The 12,587-nt window shown below is 42.8% G+C and overlaps 1 protein-coding gene across 3 annotated transcripts in view; it reads right to left on the reverse strand.

The window, feature by feature from the left end:
* Positions 1-6,043, reverse strand: part of lmtk2.S (lemur tyrosine kinase 2 S homeolog) — a 44,029-nt gene extending 37,986 nt beyond the window's left edge. For all 3 annotated transcript variants that reach the window (XR_005964812.1, XR_005964811.1, XM_041579226.1), the window contains exon 1: positions 5,611-6,043. Coding sequence is in view for 1 of the 3 variants with exons in the window: in XM_041579226.1 (XP_041435160.1) it covers positions 5,611-5,707 (97 nt within the window). In the remaining 2 variants the exon portion in view is untranslated. The remainder of the gene's footprint in view (positions 1-5,610) is intronic.
* Between the last annotated feature and the right edge of the window lie 6,544 nt (positions 6,044-12,587).

Here is a 12,587-nt window from a genome sequence, read left to right on the forward strand (position 1 = left end):
TGCGGCTGCAGGGGGCCCAGGAGGTATAGGGGGCCCAGGAGGTATAGGGGGCCCCATGAGGCTCAAATTCATATACAATTTCAATACATTTTGGTAAAACAGGACAACCTCTGGATATGTTTGGGGCCCTAAAATTAATTTGCTGTGGGGCCCAGTAACATCTAGTTACGCCACTGACCACAGCCCTTTAGCAGTAAAGATTTGTGTCTCCAAAGATGCCCCAGTAGCTCCCCATCTTCTTTTCTGCTGATTCACTGCACATGCTCTGTGCTGCTGTCACTTACTGAGCTTAGGGACCCACTCACAATATACAGTACACATAGAATAGAAGTGTCACAATATAAGGCGATTAGTAATTAATACAGATAATTACTACATGATCAAGGGGGACCGCTCCAGTTTACACTCCCTTTTGCTGCTTCAGTCGGGTGCTCTGTCTGCAGCGTCCCCGCTGCTAGAATTCACATAGACCTCGAAAAGAAATAGACGGCACTCCGAATGTACTGGAATGTACTTTTATTCCAGGTTAAAACAAGGATCCAACGCCCTACGCGTTTCGGGAATCACTCCCTTAATCATAGGCCTATGATTAAGGGAGTGATTCCCGAAACGCGTAGGGCGTTGGATCCTTGTTTTAACCTGGAATAAAAGTACATTCCAGTACATTCGGAGTGCCGTCTATTTCTTTTCGAGGTCTATGTAATTACTACATGGCAGCACAGGAACCAGTGCAACTAGACCACAATTTAAAAACCCATGAATAGGCTCGTTTCCTTATGTGTATGAACCTTAACCCAGTGCTTAAGCTGTGCTGTGAAAATATACAGGCAGTTGTGGGTATGAAGTACAGGTATGGGACCGGTTATTGAAAATGCTCGGGACTTGGGGTTTTCCAGATAATGGATCTTTTCCAGATAATGGATCTTTCTGTAATACCTTAAGTCTACTAGAAAATCATGTAACCATTAAATAAACCCAATAGTCTGGTTTTGCTTCCAAAAATGATTAATTAAATCTTATATTGGATCAAGTACAAGGTACTGTTTCATTACAGAGAAAAGAAAAATTCGATTTTAATGGAGTCTATGGGAGACAACCTTTCCTTAATTGGGAGCTTTCTAGATAATGGGTTTCCAGATAACAAATCCCACACCTGTATTTGAGCCAAACTACAGTAGAACCCCCATTTTACATCCCCTGATTTTAAGTTTTCCCTCATTTTACATTGTTGTTTTGTGGTCCCACCTATATATTTTGCATAATAAATTTCCCTGATATTACACCATTTTTTCTGGTCCCCTGAAAAACGTAAAATGGGGGTTCTACTGTATATTTAATCCTTATTGGAAGCAAAAACCAGCCTATTGGGTATATTTAACGTTTACATGATTTTCTTATGGCATGAAAATCCCAATTACTGAAAAAAACTTTATCCGGAAACCCCAGGTGCCAAGAATTTTGGATAACAGGTCCCATACCTGTACAACATAAAGACTACAAACTCGGATGTGGTTCTCTAGCAGGGCAAGCCCAACAGACAGAAATTTATTTTAAGAAATGGTGCAACTTGACCGGACTCGCAGGCAGAATAATTAGTGTGAACATTCCCCGCTGACAATACAGAAATGCCAATGTCTCGCTCACATGTGAAGTGTAATGTGTAAATGGGGGGCAATTGTATGCAACATGCGGTGTGTGAAATATACACATGAAAAAAAGACATTTGTAAAGCTCAGTAAATTAATAAACAATACATGCAGCTAGAAATAGTATCGGCAGGTTATAATTAATACTTCTGACGGCGGGTTAAGCAAGCGTTATTCTAAATTCAGACTGGGAAGTTGCACATCTAAAACGAGCCACACCCTGAGTTAAAGCAATTAAAAAAAAAAAGGTAAGGTGACTTAATTGTCTATTATTTTCGTGATGAATATTAAGCTCCGAATTACAAAAAGGCCGTCTCCCATAGACTGGATTCTTTTTAAATGATTTCCTTTTTCTCAATAATAATAAAACAGTACCTTGTATTTGATCCAAACTAAGATATAATTAATCCTTATTGGGATGAAAACCAGCATTTAATGCTTATATGATATTCTAGTAGACTTAAAGGGGTTGTTCACCTTCAAACAACTAGTTGTTTTCAGATAGATCACCAGAAATAAAGACTTTTTTCCAATTGCTTTCTATTTTCTATGTATTACAGTTTTTTGAAGTGTAAAGTGGCAATTTTTTACCTTCTAAAGCAGCTCTGGGAGGGGGGTCACTGACCCTGTAAACTATCCTAAATCGATACATTTCATGTGTTTGTTCCTATGGAGCAGAATCCCTGAGTTTCATTACAGGCAGCTGTTAGAATTGATACAATAGTTGCTAATGTTCCAGAGATGCTGCTGAGAAATGTATCAACTCAATGTTGCAAAATTGTAAAAGTTCAGAATCTGCACCTGAATTACTGAGCTGCCAGACAAACACCAGAGACACGAACATTTAACTTTACACTTAGATTTTGGAAAAACGGTAAAAAATTATTCTGGGGAATAATCTGAAAACAACTGAACTGAAAAAAAGTGTTTGGAAGGTGAACAACCCCTTTAAATGATCAGTGATTTATTCAATATTTCTGCAAAAACCCTAATAATCCCTCCCTTCCACTTCCTGCTCCCTGAATTCCCAGGCTGTACAGGAGAGCCGGCAGCTCTCAGCTCACTGCACTGTAGGACAGGAACCAATCAGCAATTAGCAGGACCTGATAGGGAACTGAAGTCTGTCTGTGCTTGTGTGACTGCAGGGCTGTGATTGGCTGTCCCCCTCCTACTGTGCTTCTGGCAGGGACCGTTAGGACAAGCCCATCCCTCATTTGAAACACAGAGAGACTAAAGAACATCTATAGGGAGCTCCAATAAAGGGGCTATTTTTAAAGATAATGTTAATTTTTAGCACCATGTAAAAGCAACACCATATATTACTCATAATTGCCTACAAAATTAAGAGGGTTTTTTTCTATTATCCTATATGTCGCCTTTAAGAATTGAATTCCATAACATAGTTGCACTTTGTTCTGTTACAATTTTGCAACATTTCTCAGCAGCATCTCTGGAGTATTAGCAACTATTGTATCAATTCTAACAGCTGCCTCTAATGAAACCCAGAGATTCTGCTCAGCATTGACAAAGATAAGAAATGTATCAACTAAATGTATCAATTTAGAACAGTTTATAGGGTCGACGACCCCCCTCCCAGAAGGTAAAAAATTACACTTTACACTTCAATATTAGAAAAATGGTGACACATAGAAAAAAGAAAGTCATTGGAAAAAGTAGTTTTTTTCTGGTGATCTATATGAAAACAACTAGTTGTTTGAAGGTGAAAACCCACTTTAAGCACAATTTTTCTATATCTAAATGAGTATAATGCACTGGTACATTCTTATTTTTTTACACAAAAGGTCTCCTTTAAATCTAGGATTTTGATCATATAGACTGGAATATAAATTATGGGGTCCATGCTGTTCCCCCATAAAACAGTTTCCATTTTGCAGTGAAGAGAGGCAGTCAAAAGCCAAGAGAAGACCTTACTGGGGATGCCAATATACGTGTGTGCCCTCCTCCAGTGAATTCAATTCCTAATTTTCAAGCCCAGATAATGCTCGTTCAACTTTTAGTTAGCTTTTTGTTTGCGAAAGAATGGTTAATTTTAAGCAACTTTTCATTTGACATTCATTTTTTATTTGTACAGTTTAATTATTTGCCTTCTTCTTCTGACTCCTCCCAGCTTTCAAACGGGGGTCACTGACTCCATCTAAAAAACAAATTCTCTGTAAGGCTACACGTGTATTGTTACTAATACTTTTTATGACTCATCTTTCTATTCCGGCTTCTCCTATTCATATCCCAGTCTCTTATTCAAATGAATGCATGGTTGCTAGGGTAATTTGGACTCTCTCAACCAGATTGCGGAAACTGGACAGCTGCTGAATCAAAAGCTAAATAACTAAACTAAAAAACACAAATGATAAAAAATGAAAACCAAATCACAAAATCCCTCTCTACGTCATACTAAAAGTTAATTTAAAGGTGAACAAGCCCTTCAAGGAAACAATAGTGAAGTGTCCTCTTCTTAGTTACCTTTCCCAGGTATTCCTTGGCAAACTCAAGTCTCACAGTCTGCATTAGGGACACTTGGGAAAGGTAAGGCATTGCATAATCCTGGGCCAATGATCTTTTTCCTTAAATTAAGGACCAGCCGGGGGGGGACTAACCAACAGGGTAGATCCTGGGCTGCAAGGGGTGTTTGTATGAATTCCATTGAGGACAGCCAGCACTCCATCAGCAAGTAATCCTAGTCAAGCCTGACTACGAGAATTTCAGGTCACAGCCCAGAAAGGGTTAAAGAAACCCTGCTTTAAATGGAAACCCTTGACATGGGCCTGGGCTGCCTCTGATATACGAGACCCCTCCATCTATAAATACAGTTGCAACTAAAACACTTACACCAGAAGATGAAACCCCCTTGATTTCTATTAGTAATCTCACCATTATTCAGCGGTGTTGGGAATATACATTAAGAATTGAAAAGTATGGTGTCTCCACTGCAGACACAGACAGCTGGGGGGGGCTCAAATAATGGGGACCACTGCAAATCTCTTTGCCCCCCCACCAATAAGACTCTGCATTTACCCCCCTCCACCAATAAGGCTCTGCATTTACCCCCTCCACCAATAAGGCTCTGCATTTACCCCCCTCCACCAATAAGGCTCTGCATTTACCCCCCTCCACCAATAAGGCTCTGCATTTACCCCCCTCCACCAATAAGGCTCTGCATTTACCCCCCTCCACCAAAAAGACTCTGCATTTACCCCCCTCCACCAATAAGACTCTGCATTTACCCCCCTCCACCAATAAGACTCTGCATTTACCCCCTCCACCAATAAGGCTCTGCATTTACCCCCCTCCACCAATAAGGCTCTGCATTTACCCCCCTCCACCAATAAGGCTCTGCATTTACCCCCCTCCACCAATAAGGCTCTGCATTTACCCCCCTCCACCAAAAAGGCTCTGCATTTACCCCCCTCCACCAAAAAGACTCTGCATTTACCCCCCTCCACCAATAAGACTCTGCATTTACCCCCCTCCACCAATAAGACTCTGCATTTACCCCCCTCCAGCAATAAGACTCTGCATTTACCCCCCTCCACCAATAAGACTCTGAATTTACCCCCCTCCACCAATAAGACTCTGCATTTACCCCCCTCCACCAATAAGACTCTGCATTTACCCCCTTCCACCAATAAGACTCTGCATTTACCCCCTTCCACCAATAAGACTCTGCATTTACCCCCTTCCACCAATAAGACTCTGCATTTACCCCCCTCCACCAATAAGACTCTGCATTTACCCCCCCTCCACCAATAAGACTCTGCATTTACCCCCCTCCTCCAATAAGACTCTGCATTTACCCCCTCCTCCAATAAGACTCAGCATTTACCCCCAGACATTATGAAGACTGGTGTGAATAAGGGGGGAGACTGAGGAATGTCCATATTGCAATGGCTGCAGATAGAGGCTGCTGCCGAGGGAGAGGGGGCGGGGGACAGATGGAATCTCTTACCTGCACCTGTTTCAGGAAGTGGAGCTGCTTGGACCCGACCCAGCGTCAGGATGAGCAAAAGTCCGAAGCCGTGCAGGGTCAGGCCGAGTCCCTTCATGTTCCGGCAGTTGGAGGCAGGTGAATAGAGGTCGCAGTGCGACTGTATCCCGGTCCTCCCCCGGCTGCTAAGGGGGGACGCAGTATTAATGGAAAAAGGGAGGTGGGTCTGGGCTACGCGCACCGACGCTTCTTACTTCCGCCCGCCGCTGTCACCCACCGTCCCCCACAGGTTTCTCCCGGACTCCTCTGTCGACATAATCCCCGCCGAGCTCATAACTCTCAGGCCTGTGCCGCACAGACACCGCCGCAGTTCCCTAGGAAGCTTCACCACTCAGCCGCCGCCATATTCTGTGACATCTAACAGGCTAAGGGCGGGAGGAAGGGGGGGATAAAAAAAAGGGAGATAAATCCATGCTTCCGATTGGCAGGCACATTAGCCAATGAAAACAGAAGCTACTTTCTCAGCAAGCGTGAGTGGGAGGGGCCGGTGAGTCAAGGTGATATAATCTATGATGTCATCGGCAGAGCAAGTCAAATTCCTTAGGGAGGGACTAAGTATCCTGAGTGTTTCGGTTATTTTAGTACTACAAATCCCAGCGTACCTTGTGCGACAGCAAATGGGGGAAGCTTCTAAACTCAGCGGCAAATTTGTACTTTTTGCTCTTTTTTTTTTACAGCCATTGGAGTGCGAGTGCCCAGCCCACGGCCAGACCTTTATATTCTGTGCCAGGGATACTGAGCACATGAGGCTGATAATGGCAAGTCCAGACTAGTGACCCTTCCCTTTGTTCAGCCAACATTCCGAAGGAGGAATTTTTTCCCTTTTGAGGAATAATTTGCCACATCTCCAAGCAGCACAGTGTAAATAACAGTGTAAATAACAGCGTAAAGATGGTGTCATTGTTGTTACGCTTTTTTCTGCTGGAATCCAGGTGGCCGGCCAGGTTGCCTAGGGCTAGGGTTGCCACCTGGCCAGTATTTTATCGACCTGGCCGTTAAAAATGATGGTTGATCCCAATGTTATTAATAGGGGAAAAAGATAAATATATAGGAAGGCCATATTTTTTTCCAGAATAGGTGGCAACCCTCAGGGCTGGAACTAGGGGTAGGCACAAGAGGCACCTGCCTAGGGCGCAACGAAAGGGGGGTTCTGCTCAGGTACAGGTCTTCTGCCTACCCCTAGTTCATGTTCACTGATTTCCCCTCCAGCGCTTACCCCTCCATCTCCCTTCCCCTCTAGTGCTCACCCCTCCCTCTCCGGAGCTTTCCCCTCCCTCTCCCCTCCAGCGCTTTCCCCTCCATCTCCCTTCCCCCTTCCCCTCTAGTGCTCTCCCCTCCCTCTCCGGAGCTTTCCCATCCCTCTCCCCTCCAGCGCTTTCCCCTCCATCTCCCTTCCCCTCTAGTGCTCTTCCCTCCCTCTCCGGAGCTTTCCCCTCCCTCTCCCCTCCAGCGCTTTCCCCTCCATCTCCCTTCCCCTCTAGTGCTCTCCCCATCCTCTCCGGAGCTTTCCCCTGTGGCGCTCTCCCCTCCATCTCCCTTTCCCTCTGGCGCTCTGCCCTCCCTCTCCGGAGTAATCCCCTCCATCTCCCTTCCCCTCTGGCACTCTCCCCTCCCTCTCCGGAGCCTTCCCCTCCATCTCCCTTTCTCTCTGGCTCTCTTACCTCCCTCTCCGGAGCTTTCCCCTCCGGCTCTCTCCCCTGCCCTCCCCTCTGGTGCTCTGCGCATTCGTGCATACACTACATTCAGGGGCACACGCACAGAGAGGGGTCGTTGCTCGCCTGGCGACCATGGACGGGAGTGTGGTCGCTGGCCGAATCGCCTAAGGCGCCCGGTCAGCTTGGCCCAGCACTGGCAACCCTACCTAGTGTGCCCGGTTGGCTTGTTCCGCTTCTGCCTGGAACATATTTACAAAGGTATTTACAAAGCAGTGTAAAATAACGGCAGAAAATCTTGCGTTTTGCAGAGTGTCAACTAAAACACACTTGATAAATTAATGAATTTATTGTACACAGCTTTTTACATCGTATTTTCAGCGAATTTAGATTTGCACAGCATAATAAAAAGGCCCCTTAATTTTCACCAAGCACAAAATGTTGCAGTTGCACACCAGGCCCTGGCTTTAAAGCACGGGTGCCCAAACCTTTTGCAACGAGGGTCAGATTTAGTGAGGTGAAAATGTCTGGGGGCCGACCATTCAGCCCGACATTCTCTGAACCATTAACATTAAATTACAGGAATCGAGTAACCCGTAGCAGTAATATTTGGGCACATTAGTGAAATGATCTGCCACTTGGTCTATACTGCTGCCTGTGTGCTGAAGGTGTTAGTAATAGACACGTACTGGAACATAGTGACGCCATACTTCTTTAGTTTACTGTACTGGCACGTCAGTACGTCTATTGACACCTTCAGCCCTAAAGAAAACATCACGTCTCTACGTGCCAGTACGTGTCTATTACTAACACCTTCAGCACACAGGCAGCAGTATAGACCAAGTGGCAGATCATTTCACTAATGTGCCCAAATATTTCTGATAAGGGATTCCTGATCGCACTGTGCTGGGGGGGGCTCATTATTATTAATTTCATGACGGAGGCGGAGGGCTGGTGTAAAAACACATCAGTTAATAGTGCTTCTCCAACAGAATTCTGCACTGAAATCCATTTCTCAAAAGAGCAAACAGATTTCTTTTTATTTATTTAATTTTGAAATGTGACCGGGGCTAGACATATTGTCTGTTTCCCAGCTGCCCCCAGTCATGTGACTTGTGCTCTGATCATTTTTAGTCACTCTTTACTGCTATACTGCAAGTTGGAGTGATATCATCCCCTCCCTTTCCTTTTCCCCCTCCCCCCCAGCAGCCCATCAGCAGAACAATGGGAAGGTAACCAGACTGCAGCTCCTTTAGGGCTCTTACTCACGAGCGGTTGTAGCTGCGCTCCCCTGCATTCCGTTTTTCTGCGTTCAGCCGCAGGGGAGCGCAGGAATAGACGCATTATATTTTTTCCAATGGGGCTGTACTCACACAGGCGCGTGTAGGCGCCGAACGCAGGTTGAGACGCAACATGCTGCATTTTTCCTGTGTTCGGCGCCTACACACACCTGTGTGAGTACAGCCCCATAGGAAAAAATGTAATGTGTCTATTCCTGCGCTCCCCTGCGGCTGAACGCAGAAAAACGGAATGCAGGGGAGCGCAGCTACAACCGCTCGTGAGTAAGAGCCCTAACACAAGATAACAGCTGCCTGGTAGATGTAAGAACAATAGTGAAATCCAGGTCCCACCGCAACACATTCAGTTACATTGTGTAGGAGAAACAACAGCCTGCCAGAAAGCAGTTCAATCCTGTGCTGGCTCTTTCTGAAAGCACATGACCAGGTAAAATGACCTGAGATGCACCTACACACCAATATTACAACTAAAAAAAATACACTTGCTGGTTCAGGAATGACATTTTATATTGTAGAGTAAATTATTTGCAGTGTAAACAGTGTAATTTAGAAATAAAAAATACATTACAAAAATCATGACAGAATCCCTTTAATTATGGGGATAAGCTCTGTAGAACATAATGGTGTTATCTGTTATCCACTATTTATCCTGAGCCATATAGCCGTTATTCAGTGTCTGCCATTGCTACTACTAGTGGGCGATATGTTTCCCCCCCCATTACCCTTACGGCTGAGCCCCCTGCAACTGTTCAAGGCTGCCCCAGAGAGGACAACCCCACAGTTATGGAACCATTGGCACTGGCTGCACACCTAGGGGGTTATTTATTAAAGGAACAGTAACACCAAAAACTGAAAGTGTTTTAAAGTAATGAAAATATCATGTACTGTTTCCCTGCACTGGTAAAACTGATCTGTTTGCTTCAGAAACACTACTATAGTTCATATAAACAAGCTGCTGAGTAGCAATGGCAGATACTGAATAACGGCTATATGGCTCAAGATAAATAGTGGATAACAGATAACACCATTATGTTCTACAGAGCTTATCTGCTGTGTAACCTGAGCTTTTTCTCCTTTGAATGGCTGCCCCCATTGCTACACAGCAACTTATTTATATAAACTATAGTAGTGTTTCTGAAGCAAACACAGCAGTTTTACTAGTGCAGGGCAACACTGCATTATATTTTTATTACTTTAAAACAATTTAATTTTTTCATGTTACTGGTCCTTTAAAGTCTGAATGCCAAAAACTTGAAAAAAATCGTGTTTTTTTTATTATTAAATCTGGATTTTTAGTGAAAAAAAAACATGAATTTTTCGTGATTTATTATACCCCGAGGATGAAAAAAGTCAGAATCTGAAAATCCGGCATCTCAGACCTGCAGAGATTGTTTAGAAGTCAATGAGAGAAGTTATGAAGATATCCTGATCTCTACTGGGTTTCATGCAAAGATTTCATGGTTTTCAGGCAAACATCAGAATTTCCAGGCAGAGATTTTTCCCGCACTGAAATTTTTAGAGAAAATGTATTGATAAATAAGGGGGGTGTGTGTGGAGTATATTTTAGACAATAATGAGATCAATTTGGATTTTAATAAATAACCCCCTTAGTATCCTAAGAAATTAACTTTATTGTTATTATTGAAAAACAATTTATTTGCATTAAAAATATGGTCAATGCTTAATGCAGGCCTTCCAGGCAGAGCTGAACCCTACCCTGGCAGCTAAAGGATTTACTGATAAGGAACACATGTACTTAACACACTTATACACACATTGAATTGCTCTTGTTCTGTAAGAGAGCCACGCTTTGTTTTATGTGCAAACCATAGAAAATTCGACCTTTGTCACAAATAAAAATGTCAAGGTGGTTGAAGAGGACTGCTTATAAGAAAAGGAAAAATGCTAAATATATACATATACCTTTTTGTTTTAAATGGTAGATAAACATTGGCTTCCACCAGTGATTATAGGTTTTTTTCAAACTTCACTTGCCCTCAAACTAGTCCCTTTGTGTTGTCATATATGACAGGCAATGGGTGTAGCAGCATATTGAGCAGCACCCAGGTATATTCTATTGTATTTAAACGTATGGATGTAAGATGCCATATTGGTTTCTTCTGATGAGGAATGTCTGAACATTCTCAAAGCCCAGGACGGCTACCCCTTATTAATAAAGTACAATACAGGTATAGGACCTGTTATGTAAGAATCCCATTATCCAGAAAGATCCAAATAACTAAATACAGGTATGGAATCCGTTTTCTGAAAACTTGAAAAACTCCAAATTTTCAGAAAGGCCATCTCCCATAGACTGCATTTTAAATATTATTTCCTTTTTCTCTCTGTAATAATAAAACAGTACACTGTACTTGATCCCAACTAAGATATAATTAATCCTTGTTGGAAGCAAAACCAGCCTATTGGGCTTATTTAATGTTTACATGATTTTTTAGTAAACTTAAGGTATGTAGATCCAAACCACAGAAAGATCCATTATCCAGAAAACCACAGGTCCCAAGCATTCTGAATAACAGGTCCCATACCTGTAATTCAATTTTCTAAAAATTATTTCCTTTTTTTCCCTGTAATAATAAAATATAACCTTATACTTGACCCCAACTAAGATATAATTATTATTATTGGAGAGACAACAATCTTATTTAATCAATGTTTGCATTATTTTTTTAGTAGACTAACGGTATGGAGACCCTAATTACAGAAAGATCCCTTATCCGGAAAACCAGGTTCCAAGCTTTCTGAATAATAGTTCCCATGCCTGTATTGCCCTTTGCTCTGGAGAGACAAACAATAATCCTATTATAGCTTTTTTTTTTTTTTTGTAAATGGAACTGCTCAGGGTTTCGGGGGGGGGGGTTAAGACACTGGTAGGCCCAGGGCAAAGACCCCATTGGTAGACCCCATGTCCAAAGACAGTATTACAAGTTGTTCTTATACATTTATGTATATTTTCCTATATATTCCTTTTCGATTGTGGCTGTGCAACATACCACCCTTGGTAATATGACCTTTCTCTTGCTTTTGGGATACCCACTGTATAAGTTCTATACAAATACAGGGTGTAGGCTTGATAAACTCATGCCAGTAGCTCTCACATTTACTTATTCCCTACTGTAGCATGCATAAGAGATTTCTGAAAGCAGGCCATGCACCTTAGTCATGCTGCTGCCTTGACACTTATACACACACAGCTTTTTATAGGGATTCAGGCAGTAAAGAATGCCTAGTTGTTTGCCAAACTGGTTTGCTATCCGTTTAAATTGGAATATTGGCTAATATCCATAACTTCCCAGGAGGAAACCAAATATATTGAGAATGATTTTCATGTTAAATTGTGTTTTTTTTGTTTTTTTTATCCCCAACCTGTTAGCCTTGATAGACATGCTCATCCTAAAAGAGCTTTAAAGGCAGTCTGTTTCCTTGTTCCCTAGCTGTTAGTGCCTATTTGCCGAGCACAAGTTCTCCATTGTCACATTTCAGCTGGGTTTCCGTTTCCCTGAGTTGCAGTTTTTCATTAGTATCACAGTTTATGCAAAGTGTTTAATGATTTTCTTTTATGGCTGATTCATGTGATTGTGTGCCTTTAGCCAACTGCCGTCAGCTCTGCGGAGTGGCAATTCAAATGCTTATCATACAAAAACAGGTGTAAGTGGCGGATTTCAGTTAGGAATGAATAAAGCTAATCAAGCATACCTAGATACTAATTTTCTTGCTTTTATTTAGAATATTTGACCAATTTACATGTTGCTGCTCTGTATGAACTTGAATCCTGCTCCTTTAGGTCGGAGGCTACTAGAACTTACCAAAGGCTTATTTGCGGCCAGTGGAGCAAAGTGCAAAACATAGGCACAAAACCTTTGCTACGTTTCTGAAGTCGGAAAACGAAGCGCCGCGAGTGCCATCCCGCTGGTGATTTTTCATTATACCCAGCGGGAAGGTAGGGGAAGGCAGTTCAGGGAGATTGTCG

The sequence above is a fragment of the Xenopus laevis genome, chromosome 9_10S, assembly GCF_017654675.1.
Source record: "Xenopus laevis strain J_2021 chromosome 9_10S, Xenopus_laevis_v10.1, whole genome shotgun sequence".
NCBI lineage: Eukaryota > Metazoa > Chordata > Amphibia > Anura > Pipidae > Xenopus > Xenopus laevis.